Genomic DNA, 16,180 nt, shown 5'->3' with positions numbered 1-16,180 from the left:
GATTTCAGGGCACAACGTGTATTACCTACATCGAGGTCTCCTCTCCTATCAAAACTCATAGAACCTTCCACATCGAATGCATAACCACAACAGGACCTAGAAGCGTTTCTGAATTCATTCAGGTTCCTGCCAATTACCTAAAATCTACAAAGTTTTTTCTATCCAGATATAAAATTCTCTCCATTCAATATTTTTAAATTCTATCTTTAGATAACAAAATCAAACCTGACAAAATAAAAATAAGCCTAAACAATGTTATCCATGCTCCTAGGAATGTAAATAAACTAATCTTATCAGTAACTGCATGTAACAGGTGTGTGCCAACAAAATCACAAACGTGACTCCATAGCAATTCAGCACTTAAAAACAAAAGTTCTGAAAGTGATTTCTTTTACACCTGAAATACGTTTTTCTCGAAGCAGCAACTGACTGGTTTCATATGCTTTTCTTATAGAACCTAAAGACTGGGTGAATCCTGAGCTGTGTTTTTGCAATGCCTACACATCAGTCTCTCTTTTTCTCTATACTCTCCGCCTTTACTTGAAAGAATTTTCAGCTGGCTGAACTACTTTTATCTTTGTTAAAAAACAAAAGGCTTTTGAGGTGATGTTTTGGCTGTATGCAGGCAAAGCCTCACCTTCCAAACAGAAATATCTGAGGAGGCCAAAGCCCTCAACTATCAGCATTTTTCACTTTTCAGTTCATGTGTTGGCATCCTACCAGGACAGCTTCTAATACCAGTCTAATTACTAATGAGAATCTTGGGATCCTACTGGTGATTTATTTTGATGCTTTTTTCAACATGAAATTACAAAGAACCAGTCTTCCAGTGAAGAGAGAGATGACAGACAGATCAATTAATGGGTCTTAAGTAAAAGCACAAAATTAAAAGTGCCCAGTTTTTGTCCTCTGTGGCCAAGGTCTACACCAAAGGAATCTTGTCACACTTCCAGACACCCTGAAGTGTCACCTACACCAAGTTTTAAGTCCAATGTCTAGAATTACGTAGTCACAGACAGTGAGAACTAGACAGACCCCCATGACGTCATCCTCCTGCAACAGACACATTTCAAAAGGAGGAAACTGAGCCAGAGAGTGGAGCCCATGAGTGTGTTCTTGGGGCCCTTTGTCTCACCGAGTCTGGGTTTCTTTGTCCCCAAACAGATCAGAGTAACACTCAGAACCTCACATGAATGACTCAGGGTCCTCCCAGACCTGAAAGGTGCGGAGGCCTCGCCAGAAAGATCCTATCCACATACCAGACAAAGAAGGAGGAGGCCCATCTCAAGAAAACTGCATATTCAACCTGACTCCGATTTCCCCCTCTCCCCCGCCAGATCGGGGCCTTTAACATTCTCATCCAGAAAAGAATTTTCTACTTAAAAGTACTTACCACTACATTCTTTTTTTTTTTTTAAGTAATCCTCTAAGGCCTTTAAATTTTAATTTCGTTTGCCCACAAATAAAAACTTTATACTTTTCAAAACCACATAGAACCCTTATAAACTGATTTTTTTAGTACATGTGTGAGTTAGTTTTTCACAAACAAGACAACAACGATGGGCACTAGATTATCAGGGTGATCACTTCCTAAGTTACATAAATGTCTAATCGCCATGCTGCACCCCTAAAAATACTGTAATACTGTATGTCAACTGTAATTGGGAAAAAACAGCACAACAAAACTAGTCAATACCAAAAAAAGCAAAAGAAACAAAACTCCAATAGCCCTTAACAAGTAGTAAGCACATGAATCCAAAAAATTTTGTACTATACTTCTTTATATATCCCTCTGATCCCCACCCCACAGATAGCCAAGCCAACATTATGTGTGTGTATGTGTGTGTGTGTGTTTTAATATATTTTATTGATTTTTTTACAGAGAGGAAGGGGGAGGGATAGAGAGTTAGAAACATTGATCAGCTGCCTCCTGCACACCTCCCACTGGGGATGTGCCCGCAACCAAGGTACATGCCCTTGACCGGCACCGAACCTGGGACCCTTGAGTCCGCAGGCCGACGTTCTATCCACTAAGCCAAACCGGTTAGCGCGTGTGTGTGTTGTTTTTTTGTACCCATAATTAATAGTACAATATTGGAGCAAATCAATAAAATCTACTTTTTTTAAGTAATATGCACACATATTTTAAGCCTGGTGTTTCAATGGCTCAGATACTACTGAATGGAAAAATAGAGGAAAGTAAAGAACTGCTGGTTAATTTTGAGTTATTTTAAAGAACAAAAGAGAGAACATCTTCCTTGCTCAGAGAAATTCGCTTCTATTCAGATCCCAGTGAAGAATAAATGCCCAAATTTAAGCCACTGAACACAAGGCACGTAATACAATTTCTTGTGAACAAATTTCAAGTCCGATCTTTTATAAACAGACATCAGGTGCAAAAACTCGGAACGTTCTACTTCAGGGACAGATGCATCTGTCAGGTTCCTCAGGAGACTCGGGAAAAAGGCCTAAAGCGCCGTGCGTGTTCCCCGGGGCCCTCTCTAGCTCCTTCCCATGGGGGCAAATGAGGAGAGTGGCCTTCTCACCGCATTCCCTTCCAGTGAAAAGGCCTCTGCTAATTTGCATAATCTAAATGGAGAAGTAATTTTCAGGGTGCATTTCCAAAGGCCTTGCTTTTCAAGGCCTTATAGTGTTGTTAACTACAGGGAGGTCCTCTGCATTCCCTGTTCCCGGTGCACCGGCCCTGGGACTCCCAGCAGTGGGAGGCCAGGCAGCAGGGAGCCCACAAAGCAGCCAGCTTCAGGCCTCTGGGGGCCGCCCCTCCGCCTGCACAGCCTCAGTCACTCCGCAGCCTGTCTCTCAGAGGAGGGCAGAGCAGCTCAACCCCAGTCATTCCCCCAGCCTGTCTCTCAGAGGAGGGCAGAGCAGCTCAACCCCAGTCATTCCCCCAGCCTGTCTCTCAGAGGAGGGCAGAGCAGCTCAACCCCAGGGCCAGCGGGGGAGGCCTGAACATGCAATTTCAAACCTGTGTGTATGAGTGTGTGTGTGTGAGCATGTGTGAGGGTGAGGGTGTGTGAGTGTGTATGAGCATGTGTGAGGGTGAGTGTGGTGGTGAGGGTGTTTGAGTGTGTGACAGTGTGCAAGTGTGTGTGAGCACGTGAGGGTGAGTGTGAGCACATGTGAGGGTGCGTGAGTGTGAGCACGTGTGAGGGTGCGTGAGTGTGAGCACGTGTGAGGGTGCGTGAGTGTGAGCACGTGTGAGGGTGCGTGAGTGTGAGCACGTGTGAGGGTGCGTGAGTGTGAGCACGTGTGAGGGTGCGTGAGTGTGAGCACGTGTGAGGGTGCGTGAGTGTGAGCACGTGTGAGGGTGTGAGCACCTGGAGTGCAGTATAAAAACAAGCAGCAAAGCCAGAGAAGGAAGGGGTGCTGGTGTCGCAGCGCCTCAGACAGGGTGGCCCAGGGTTTATCTGTAGAACACCGAGAAGCCCAGCCCATCAAGATGTCTGGCTTCTGCAGACAGAACAGCAGAGCCTGGCAAGCAAGGGGTTCTGAGCCAACGGGCAGCTGTTACGGTGTCACAGGACGGTCCACCGTAACCATCTGTACAAGAGACAGAAAACTTCGCTCATCATGCAAACACTCAGCCAAGAGCTCTGACGTCCCTAGGATCCCATCATTTCCAGTTGGTTACCCACCTCCCCACCCAACACACACTCCCCATCAGCCTCGTGTGAGTCAGCGAGCAGGGCGGCAGGAGACTCTTCCTGGCCCTGCTCTGTGGGTGTCTGGACCCCTGTTTAAGGTGGGAAGGCGGTGGACAGAGGCAGGCCTCACTGCTACCTCTGCACCTGGCAGCTGCTTTGAAAACGCCCCTCCACCCTCCGGTTTCAGTCAGCGTCCCTCGGGCACCTGACAAAAGCACACACACACACAAGGATCACCTGTCATTATTTCTCTCCCCTTCCCTCTCTCCCAGGCGAGAGCCCTTTTCAAACATGAGACGCACTAACTGTTTAGAGAACCAGCCAATAGGAGCTGTGGATCCGCCGCTAGCAAGGGCGAATGGAAAGTTGGAGAACAAGTTAAAGCACCTGGGCTGCTGCCTCGGGGTTTAAAACGCAAATGGGAGGCGTGACAGAGGGCCATGTCCTTCTTGCCTGTAACTGTGGGCAAGAGGCAGAGAAAGCCAGCCACCTTCAGTGAGAAGCCCTTTTCACCGGTCCTGTACCGCCTCCCCTCCCAGGTGGCCAGCCCTCCTCTGAGGTGTGTGCCAGGCCTGACACCCCGTCCCGGCCACGGAATGCCAGGCTGACCGGGGCCACATTTTGCCTCCCGATCATGAACAGAACGCGCAGTTTCCTGAAAAGAAATGCCCTGGCTTCCCAAATCCAGACTGCGACTTCGAAGTGGGAACGAGGGACAAACGTGGTTTGAGGTCCAAACACCTCAGACAAGGATGTAGAGTAGAAATAGAAAGTTCTCGGTTGCCGTGGGCCAAGTCACAGAGGTACAGCCAGCAGTGTTGGATATTCAAGGTGAAATCGGAAGGCTACCTACGACACGAACATGCAGACTTTCCCCAGGTAGCACCAGCAGCCCTCGCAGGCCGCGCTGGGAAATTCCCCAGACGCTGGGAACGCTGAGAGAAAGTCCAGACCCTTTCAGAAGCGCTGCCTTCAACTCTTGTCTTCCACAAGACACTCTGATCATCCTAAGAGTGAAAACAGCCGCGGACTGAGATTAACCACAACAGAAATAAACAAGATGTCAGGGCGATGGACCAAGACAGATGCACTTGCACATGTGCCTGTGCCAGTCAACAAGCATATCCATCAGGTGGTGTCTACCTAGAGATATCACCCAGGCCCCGCCCGAGCAGGCAACCTGACCTGACGTCCGTAACATTCTGTGATTAAAGAGACGCAAAGCACAGTTTTCACTTTAATTGATACGTCAAAACGGTATCTTAGTTACCAGGCCCCATGAATATTGCAATGTCCTGACTTAACTCACTGAGACCGAGTGGGGTTCTTCGCCCAATAGGCCGCCACCACCACACCTCTGTGTCTCAGGTCCTGTCACAGAATCGCATCACCCATTTTCCTGGCCTCTTAGCACAGAGGCCGAGTCAATTCCATGGCGTCCCTGTCAGTTTTCCGCTGCCTAAAAGAATCGCAGCATTAAGTGGTTCACCTGATCAGACAGCAGCTACCCTTGGCAGCTCTGCTCACACTCTCTCTGAGCATTATTCCGGAAGATTTTGGTAAAATTCATGAGTACCATCTTCCTAAGAAGTGACTGGCGACCTACATAAAAACTGTTTTTTAAGATGTTCATGGGAATAGCAACAAAATGCACGGTCAGTGCGCCAGCACCTGCCCAGCAAACACCCGGAGAGAATAATACTTTGTGACTGCCCCAGGCCCGAGCCAGTCTCCATGACTCAGTAGAAAGTCAGAAAAAGCAGGGGGCACACAAGCAACTCAAGTTCTAGAAAAATCTCAGGGCAAGACTTACCACTCTGGGCTTCTGCTGGTCCAGGGTGTGCAGGAAGGCAGCGCTGGGGTCCAGGCAGCGCTCAGGGTCGCTGGAGATGTCCTCCTCCGAGTCCTCATAGGAGGAGGAGAAGCCGGCGGAGGAGGCAGAGGAAGAGGACAGTTTCCTCAGGGGCAGGATGCCCAGCGGGCTGCCCTGTGCCTCCTCCAAGACCCCATCCTCCTGGGCACCCATGTCTGTAATGATGACCGCAGGGATATTGCTGGGGCTGCAGGCCTCCCTCGGCAAAGGCTTGTCCTTCTGCTCTGGGGAGAGCAGCTCTGGGCTGGAGTGGGCGGCTCTGTCTTTCGGGGGGCTTCCCCAAGTCCCCTGGGCTGGTACCCCCGGGCCGCACGTCCAGGCCAAGCGGGCTTCTTCCATGGGGCCCAGCCAAGCCCTGGAGCTCCCAGGCTGCACGCCCACCCCGTCCTCAGGGAGGCACTGAGGTTCTTTCACATCTTTTGCTGCTTCCCAACAGGGCAAAGGTTCCAGCATTCTGGCAGTGGGAATTCCCGCCTCCTCCTCCCCCGCGCCTGGCTGTGCAGAGCGGCTGCCCCCACGCAAGCCCAGCGTCGGAGACCCTTCGTCCACTCGGTTGGAGCATTGCTGAGGCTCCCGGGTCGCTGGGGCCCCACTCTGGGTCACCCCGGGCCCTGCCAAGCTCACGTCCCCTGCGCTTTGCGCGTCCACAGTCCTCTCCTCGGGCCTGTCGCCCGCTTCGGGATCCCAGGAGCCCGGCTTGCCACAGGGCAGACTTCTTTCCCCCGCCTTTCCAGGGGGCTCTCCGCTGCGGGGCCCGCCCCTCTCGGGGGATGGGCTCATCTCACTCCCCAGAGCCAGCCCCTTACCCTCCACCGGGGCGGCGGGGTGTGACGGGGGATGCACACCCCGGGGCCTCTCCGGCAGCGCCGTGAGGGCACGGTCCTGCGGGTGGTGTGGCCCAGTGGGCGCAGCTCTCGCCGCCACTTCTGTAGCTATCACGGAGTTCGCTCCGACCAAGCCCAACGCGGGAGCTGGGCAGCTCCGAGTTTCCAGAGGAGAGACCCTCTTGTCAATTTCCATAGCTGCGGGTGAGCCACAGTGGGGTCGGGCAGGGGCCCCCTTCTCAATTCTCACCGAAGGGGCTGGGCCCTGAGCCCCTGAGCCCGACGGCGAGGCCGGGCAGGGAAAAGGTGCCACTCCCTCCTTGTTCTTGGAGAGGCTGGGGCTGGGCGCCCCTGCGCCTCCCGCGGAGTCGGCCTCCGAGGTCTCTGGACATTGCTCCCCCCAGGACTTGGTCCTCCGTTCCTCGCTCTGAGCCAGGGCCCTTCCCGGGGGCTGACTGCTGCTGCGGAAGGGGCTCGGGGAGGGCGAGCGCGCCCTGCCCAGGCGCGGGCTGCGGGGCGCTGGCATGGCGGAGCTCTGCGCCTGGATGTGCGCCTCGAACATGCCCACTTTCTGGTTCACCTGCACGTTCTGCAACTCGCGCTGCAGGATGCGCAGCTTCCTCTGGGCCTCCTCCGGCCCTGGGGGGCAGAGGGGGCCAGCGGCCGCTCCCTGCTGCCCCTCCCCTCTCAGGCGACCCGCCCAACTCGGGCTGCTCACGCCGCTGCTGCCGCTGCCGCCGCTGCTGCTGTTCAGCCGGCGCCGGCCGCTCCGCCAGCCCCTGGGGCTCCCCGGCTCCTCGGGTGACGACGACTCGGTCGGGGGGAAGAGGAAAGAGGCGTCTCTCCCGGGGCTGAACACGCTGCCGGGGCTCAAGGTGGCGCTCCCCGGCGGCGGGGGAGTCTCGCTGCTGCCGGGCCGGGGGGCGCCGCTCCGCACCTGGTTGGCGCTATTCATGATCACCAGGCTGTTGAGTGCATAGCAGTACACAGCCATAGTACTGGGTCCCGCGCCCGCGCCGCCGCCGCGGCTCCCGCTCCGGCTCCGCCGCCCGCGCCGCCGCCTCCCGCGGCTCCCGGCTCAGCCCTGGAGACCCGGCGGCCGCGGCTCGGCGCGCAGATGGAGTGGCATGGCCTGGGCGGCGCGCGAGGGGCAAGACCGCGGGCTCAGCCCCCGCCCAAAGCTCCATAAACGGCAGCGCCCTGTGGAGACACAAGGAGAAAAGTCAGGACCCCACAGGGAGGGTGTGGGGACGGGGAGGGGACGCCTTGAACCGCGGAACCCCAACCTGTCGGGGATAGGGTGCCCCTGGACCTCTCACTGAGACTGCGCGAGGACAGCCCAGGGGGTGTCGGTGGCCAGCACGGTGGGGGTGTGCCTTTTTCGAGGCGCTCCCACCCTTCCCCCTGGTTTGTTATTGCTTTGGAGGGGTCTTCAATTCCAAATTAAGACTCGTCCCCGGCGCCCCGCGGATGGGCAGGGTGCTGTGGGCACCTCTGAGCGAGTGCACATCCACCCTCTCCGGGCTTCCGCCTGAGCGAACACAGGTTACATCGGGCAAAACGGGGCCTCTCCGCCCCTGGACTTCAGGACCTCCCAGCTCCACCCTCTCTGGTCATCCGGGACCGACCCAGAGCGACCCTGAGCCCCTGAGCCGGACCTGCCTCCTCTCGCCGCCGTCTGCGCTCAGGTCCGGGAGGACCCTGCCTGCCGGCCGTTAACCTTCCTGACCTGGCCTTCGGGCTGTGTCCCTCGGCCCACGAAGGTCTGGGCGCGCGGCGGGGCCGCAGCCGAGGCATTTTTCAGCACCCGCTTTGTCCCGTCCCCAAACAAGTGTGTTTTGTGGGTGTGGGCGCGCCTGCGCGCGTCGGGGGCGAAGAGCGGCTCGTCCCCGGTCCCGGAACCAATGCTCGCCGCCCCCCCACCCCCCGCCGCCGCCGCCGCCGCCGCCGCCCCCTGCGGAGGGGCCGCTGTGCCCGCGCGCCGACAGCGGGTCGGCCTCCGCGCGCCCCGTGGGGGAGGACGCGGCTCTCTGAGGCTCTGGGACCCGCGCTCACCCGGAGGAACCCAGGGCGTGCGTGGCTGCAGCCGCGCGGGACCCCGGCTCTGCAAACCTCCCGGAGCCCGAGGTCGAAACCCCCGGGCAGCGCGGCCAAGTGCAAGGCTTCTCCGCAACCCAGGCAGCCTCGCCGTGGCCCACGGAGCCGCCGGCCGCCCGAGCGGGGGACGCCTGGCCGCTGGGGAGGCGGCGCGGAGCCCGCGGCCTGGGAGGCGAGCAGGGGAAACGCCGACAGCTCTCTCCCCGCTCTCCCCGCACCCAGACTCCGCGCCAGCCTCCCAAATGCAATGCACCCCCCTTCCGGCCTCCCCAGCCCATCTCTCTGCGCTTTTCCAGAACCCGGGACGCTCGCGTTTGCCCCGGAGCCGGGAGGGAGGGGAAAGGGGTTCCGAAGCGGGAACGATAAAAAGCCGCCAAACTTACCTACAGTTTCTCAGATCCCCGGGTCCTGTGCAGACTACATGGCCCAGGCACAAGATGGCTTGAAAAGTTAAAAAGCTCAGAAATAATCTCCTCCCCGAGCTGCGAAGACAAAAGAGGACAGGGCGGCGGAGAAACGCTCCTGGCCCGGGGCCGGCGATCCCGGAGGCGGCGACGCGGCCGGCCCTGCGCGCCCTTCCCGGCGGAGGAGAGAGTGCCCCGTCTGTGTCTGCTCCCGGCTACTTCAGTGTTTGTTCAATGTGAGATTAAAAAAAAAAAAAGAAACTTGGGGCGGGGGGTGCGGTGGAGGAGGGAGGAGGGTGAAAGGCGGGGGTTGGGGGAGGAAAGCAGGAAGGAAGTTGTGAGCCTGTCTGGGGTTGAACTCAGCGGAACAAGTTTTTCTTTCTTTTTTTTTTTTTTTTTTTTTTTCTATTGCTTGGCAAGACCGAGGGAGGGAAACACTTAAAAAAAAAAGTTTCCATTGTTAGCTAACAAAAAAAAAAAAAAGCCTTTTAACTTCTGGGGGTTAAAGATATACGATCCATTTTCCACCTCTCTGTAAAGCCTTGCTGGGGTCTAGCTTTATGAAACTCTTTTTGACATGTTTTTAATAAAGTTTTGAGTGTGCATTTTAAGCAAAGCAAATCATGGGGACCTTTTTTTAGCATTTGAAACGGGCTAAAATCCCATGTAAACGGTTTGTGTTCTTGTACACAAATATGCAAATCAAAGAAGAGACTGCGGGCACCTCGTTGCACAGTTGCACATTTTAAATGCACCACACTAACATTTTGGAAGACTGGGTGGGCTGTGAGCTGTTGATGGTTTTGCAGTGCAGTTGCTAGTGGCATAAACAGGCTTTTACCTTGCACATTTATCTGTTACTAAATGCACACAGCAAATGCGATCTTGGCATATTTTTGCACGTAATTCTCAAAATGATTTTTTTGAAAAAGATAGTTCTGGGACAAAGAAAGCCTGAGACCCTTTGCTCAAGATCCTGTAGCTCATTTTCAAGATCCCCCACCCCCAACCCCAATCAGCAAAAAAAAAAAGGGGGGGGGAATAAAGGTGCATCAGCCCATACTACTGGGGATCCTACCCCATTTAAACTCTGGTACTGCAAGTGTGTTTTGCATAATTCTCTTAAGTCCTAAAGTATAGCATTTAGTGAAAAGGGAAAACAGAGTTGCCAGGCTCAGGAGATTAAAAAATCTAAAGGCTGAATCAGTCTTGATATTCCCAGGAGCTAGAATTTAAATGGAAAATTTAACTTTGCTGGTAGCAATCTCCTCTCTTGCTTGTGTATGTAACAATACTGTTTACCTGAGCAGAGTAACCTGCTGCTCAGTCAGGAAAAGACGCACGTTCCATCTAAAACCAAGAGATCTCCCAGCTAAGAATTCCTGGGAATCGGACACAGTGCAGACCTTTAACAGGCCCTGAAAGGACTGAGCCTAAGTCCTCTCTCACCCCCCAGGGCTGAGACAAAAAGAGCCCAGTGTATATTCAGGTGTTGACTCGGGATCTGGGTAGCTGTCAAGCAGAAAAGCCAACCCTATGCCTGTCCCTAAATCAGTTCCCTAGTGGCAAGAAAGAGGAGCTGCCGTCCTCTGGAAACGCCGGAGTTTATTCCTGACTATTCTAGAAGATGCAAACGCCATGTCAGCTGTCGTGGTTTAAGCAACTGGAGGGCCTATCCGTGCATATAGTGAACACAGAGACTTAGCTTCCAGGCCTGGGAAACCTGTCACCCAGCAGACATCACCCGCCTTCCCCAGAACAGAAATCCGGGCTTCCTGCATGTGCAGTCAGCCTGAAGCACTCCTACTCACAAGGCAGCCAGCAGCCTGTCAGGCGTCACACACACGGGATTCCTGCCTCGGCTGGGCTGGAGGTAGAGCTAGGTGGTGATTCTGCCAGCCTGAAACTCTAACCGTGCCACCAAGAATGGCAGGTTTGGCCTCCTGAAGCAGAATCTAGTTGTCTTTCATGAATTTTAAGTGAACATAAGAAAAAAATTATATAACACTTATTATTATCCAGGCACTGTTCTAAGCATATTATAAATATTTATACATGTCAATCCTCACAACAGCCTGCTGAGACAGATACTATTGTTACCCCCATTTTACAGCTGGGAAGTGAAAGCACAAAACGCTGAGGAACCCCCAGCAGGTGAGGGGCAAGGCTGGGATCTGAACCTGGGAAGTATGAGGCCAGAATCTAAGCTTGTCACTGGGTCTCCTTATTCTATTCTAGTTACTACAACTGTAGGGAAAGTTTGCCTAACTCTTCAGGGTTTTCACTTTCCCACTTTTAAAATGGAATTTTTAAAACCAGAGCTATGAAACTAAGCGCAGACAGTAACTTCCTCAACTTGATAAAGGACATCCATGAAGAAACCAACAGCTCACATATGACTTAATGGTGAAGGGCTGAACACTGGCCCCCTATGAGCAGGAACAAGGTAAGAATATCTGTTGCTGCCACTTCTGTTCAGCAATGCACTGGGCATCCTAGTCAGGGCAACTCAACAAGGAAAAGCGATAACAGGCAACTGAAAATCTCCCTGCCTCAGTTTTGAGCTCTTAATGGCAATCATTATAATACAGCCTCCATAGTTGTTTTTTTTTAAATCCTCACCCAAGGATATTTTTGCATTGATTTTTAGAGAGAGGGGAAGAGAGAGGGAAAGACAGAGAGAAATATCTATGTGAGAGAAGCACATCGATTCATTGCCTCCTGCACGTGCTCTGACCAGGGCCGGAGCCAGGCAGGAGCCTGAAGTACATGCCCTTGACTGGAATCGAACCTGGGACCCTTGGGTCCACAGCCGATACTCTATTCATTGAGCCAAATCAGCTACGGCTCCATCGTGTTCTTAATGAAGACCTGTTAATTAATGCCCTAAGCACTCCAAAAAAATAAACATTTTTAAAAAGTAGGCTCTCACACCCTAGCATCTCATACCAAAAAAGATCCACGAGTTAATGGATCTAAGACTCTGCCTTACACACAGCAGGGACTCACTGAATAGCTGCTTCTAGAGTGAGCTGCTTTAGAGCCCAGAGACCCCTTCTCCCCCTGCTGTGCTGGTCTCCTGGGGACGGGGCCTGGGGTCCTACTGAGCAGTCTGTCTTTGAAACTCTGAAATCTAATGCCATCGAGATGGCTATGCCCACATCCATAAAACTACATAGGGATGCCTGCTCGCAGCCACCTGCCCCTGCAAGCGAATCTCTGCCCAGTTCCCTTTAGAAATGCTGGGAATCAGAGGACCAATCGGGACCCGCAGCTAACTAGACCAGGCAGACAAGGGCCCAGAGCTACCCACAGGCTGGGGAAGGACCTGCATGGAAACGCGAGGAGCCCTTGTCACAAGAACTGAGCAGAAAGGCCACGTGGTGAACCTGGGGTCATGCAGCAGGGTGAGCGCTGGGAAGGAGGACCCAGTAACGCTCGAAGGACGTCCGAGTGAGTAGAGGGGTGGTGAGGAACGGGCCTGCCTAGACAACAAAAGCCACAGCGCCTGGTGCAGGCCATGGAGAGAGGAAGGCAGCGGCTCCCCTGGCTGGCTGGTGGCTGCCAGAGCCCATTCCCAGGAGGCCGGCTGGTCCTGTGTCTGCCCTTGGATCACGTGAGCAACTGTGGCATTTCTATGAACAACCCCACCGCCCCAGCCACACGTAATATTCATAATTAATTCCTTAATCTTCTAAAAACACTGTTTTTTAAATATATTTTTTATTGATTTCAGAGAGGAAGGGAGAAGTAGAGAGAGAGAAACATCAATGATGAGAGAGAAGCATTGATCGGCTGCCTCCTGCACGCCTCCTACTGGGGATGGACCCGAAACCCAGGCATGTTTGACCAGAATCAAACCAGGACCCTTCTGTCTGCAGGCTGATGCTATCCACTGAGCCAAACCGGCTAGGGCTAAAAACACTATTTTAAAAAAGAGATAGCCTTATTTATTTTACACACACAGAGTCTTGCTTCCCTCTGCCACTACTAATAAATAAGGGACAGAATCTGGCAGAGCAAAATGCAAATAGCAAATGTTATGATTCCAGATTGAGATGAAGAAGAAAACGTCCATTTTGACCCCCCTGTCCTAGCTAATGTCTTCCCGGACACAGCGCATGGGATTGGGGCTTCCTGTTATAATAGACGTGAATGTATTCACCCGCTTGGCAAATGTTTCCAAACACTCTCCTCCTCTCTGCTGTAATCTGCTTCCTCTTGCTTCTTTCTCACTGAGGCAGAGAATGCTCATGCCTTCTTCCTGCTGGCACCTGCAGGGCCTGCTGTGGAGAAGGTACTTGACAAATGTTTGTTGAATGATCAATGACTCCAACTCAGGCAAGGGCAACCAGCAGAATTTTCTCTCTACTAAATCCAGAGGGTAAGTGGGGGCGGGGGGGCACAGGGATGGGGGGAAGGGAAAACACACTGATCTGATTGCAAATATTCCTGCAACAAAGCATAAGACACTCAAGGTAGGGTTCTAGTCACACGTGGACACTGAGACAATGATCTGGTTTCAAACAGGCTTTTCAGCTGTCCTGCACAGTTGGATTGGCTCTATTGCAAACCGGACTCGCGCGCAAAGGCCTGAAAGCTGTGGCTCGGCCATTATCTGAGCCAGAGCTGTTTATATAGCCTATATTTTTCATGGTCTGGAAACAGCCATGAGCTGATAAGAGAGGGACTGAAAGGATGCCATCCTGCTTTTCATGTTAAACATGAACTTAGCCAACTTACACACTCACGTTGAAATGTGGGGTCAAGACTTGGTTTCCATTTCAACCGAGTCATCAGTTTGAGGTGTTGGCTCTTTGGATTGGGAGCACAGCCATCCCTTCCCCAGGGAGCTGTCTCCTCCTGTGTGCAGGGCCTGTTGGTGACAAAGGGGAGCTCTTGTGGTGAAGCTTAGCGGGTGAAGCGGTGAGGAGCAGCCTCAGGTCCACACCCTTCCCGGGTCCCCTTCTCTGGGGACATAGACTGGCTGATATCTGTGCTCCCCCTGGGGCAAAAGGAAGTAGTGAGGAAGAGCACCAAGGACATGTAAGTTGCATGAAGTTTACGGACATGTTCTTTGAGGTTTTGATGTAGCCAGCCTTGGGTTTGGGTAGTCTCCATCAGCAAGTTGAGGAGAGCCGAGAGGGCCGTTGAGTCAAACCTGCCCCGTCGTTGGATATTTTAAGAACATAGAGGAAGTGTAACGTTTCCATCCGGGTCTTTAAGGACAAAGCCTCAGGAAAGGTCAGCCTGCGATGCTCTAACACAAATAGACTGCTGTCTCCAGCAGAAAGAGGAAGTGCCTCGGCCTCCATTGCTCCTGTCCCTTACAATGAGGGACAGTGTTAGCAACATGAGATTTTTATCTCTAGTGTTTGCACACCACACTCAGCAGCATTTCAGGTGTCTGCAGAGCTTGTCCTGTGTGTCCACCAGCACAGCCTACTTAGCTCTGGTTTGGCCCATGAGCACTTGCTTCAGCCGTGGGTGTTGTTATGAATGCCATTCACTTACTCATTAACCCATCCGGGTTTTTTAGGCAAAGAGAGGGAAAAGAGAAGGACCTGAAGAGGAATATTAAAAAAAGGATAGGAGAGAGACACAGAAGTCTGCAGAGAACTCACAGACTAGAGGGGAGCCCAGGTTAAAAGAATGACAACAGCACCATACATGGTATAATAGCACATGGAGTACCCGGAGGCACGGGTGGCTGCCTTGGGCTAGGGGAGGAGGTGGGAAGACTTCAGGAGAGGGTGATGTTTGAGCTGGTTCTTAAAGTACAAGTAGGAGTTCACTGGGCAAAGAAGAAAGACTCCCAGGCAGGGACACCGCACGGGCAAGTGCTCTGACCCCTGGGGGAGCAGCGGGAGGAGTGAGTGGGCAGGTGGTGTGGTTGGAGCAAGCGGTGGGAGCAGGTGAGCAGTGGGGAGAAGAGCCTGAGGTAGCAGTCTGGGGATATGTGATGAAGTTCCTTGATTGCTGTGCTAAATAGTTCAGATTTTTATTAAAAATGATAGGAGTCACCAAGGAGTTTGAAACAGAGAGTGACACAATTAACTTAGCATTTAGAGCAATCTCTCTGAGGCAATGTGGAGGATATGTTGGGAGGTGGAAGGGGGGGAGACCTGCTCAGGGAAGCCACAGAGATTTCTAGAGCCCTGTGCTGGCACTAGGACTCCAAAGACGAGTAGACACCATCCCTGCCTTCCAGGAGCTGCAACCAATGGAGAGTATTAAGTCTCTGCTGCTGTGAGGACACCCAAACGGTAGAGGCTTAAAACAACACATCTTGATTGTCTCAGTTTACCTGAGATGCAGTGTGGCTTGGCTGCGTCCTCTGCCTCGGGCCACAGTCAAGGTGCCGGCCAGGGTTAGGGTTTCATCTGAGGGTCGACTGGGGAAGTAGCTGCTCCCGAGCTCACAGGTGGCTGGCTTGGGCCAAGGGCTGCCCTCTGTTCTTCTCCCTGTGGACCTCCTTGGCATGACCATGAGCTTTCATGAAAACATGCCCCCTACAAAAGCAGTGGAGAGGGTGTGCGCACAAGACCCAAGTTACAATCTTATTTTTTTAAACCACACCTGCTCTTTTTTAAAAAAATTATTTTTGATTGATAGATTGATTGATTTCAGAGAGGAGAGAGAGGGAGAGATAGAAACATCAATGATGAGAGAGAATCATTGATCGGCTGCCTCCCGCACACTCCCCACTAGGGCTGAGCCCACAACCCCAGCATGTGTCCCTGACCAGAATCAAATCTAGAACCCCTTAGTCTGCAGGCCAACGCTCTGTCCACTGAGCCAAACCAGCCAGGGTTGAAGTTGTAATCTTATATAACATATCACAGAAGTGACAGTCCATCATCTATGCTGAGAAGCAAGTCCCAGGTCCCACCCACACTTGAGAGGCGGGGAATACACAGGGGTATAAACACCTGTGGGCAGGATTAGTTTGGGACCATTTTAGAGTCTGTCTTAAACTACTCTGAATAAATCGGGGGAAATAAGGTGGGGTATTCTCCACGGGCTGTGAGATCCAAGAGAGGTCAAATGGACCAACCCAGCAATAAAGCAATGCTTCCTCAGGGGTTCGATGAGGAGGTGGTTGCTCTGGTCCCATGAGATGCCAAATGCCTGCACTTTTTCTATTCATCATTCTGTTCTTATTAGCCATAGGGTCCTTAGTGTAACAGCCTGTGGTGGACTCAAGCCTGAATCCCAGCTCTGCCATTTGCAGCCGTGTGGCTTGGGAAGTCAGGGAGCCCCTCTGAGCATCAGTTTCCTCATCTGCAGAATGGGAGCACTGCTGCCTACCCCACG

General features: G+C 52.9%; 1 protein-coding gene across 1 annotated transcript in view; it reads right to left on the bottom strand.

The window, feature by feature from the left end:
* Nucleotides 1–7,494, bottom strand: part of ITPKB (inositol-trisphosphate 3-kinase B) — a 93,928-nt gene extending 86,434 nt beyond the window's left edge. Inside the window, exon 1 of the mRNA XM_080651272.1 lies at nucleotides 5,479–7,494. Within this exon, the coding sequence (XP_080507398.1) occupies nucleotides 5,479–7,356 (1,878 nt within the window). The 5' untranslated portion in view covers nucleotides 7,357–7,494. The remainder of the gene's footprint in view (nucleotides 1–5,478) is intronic.
* Nucleotides 7,495–16,180: the final 8,686 nt, after the last annotated feature.

Source organism: Plecotus auritus, assembly GCF_963455305.1.
Source record: "Plecotus auritus genome assembly, chromosome: 14".
Lineage (NCBI taxonomy): Eukaryota > Metazoa > Chordata > Mammalia > Chiroptera > Vespertilionidae > Plecotus > Plecotus auritus.
This window is presented reverse-complemented; position numbering and strand designations above follow the sequence as displayed.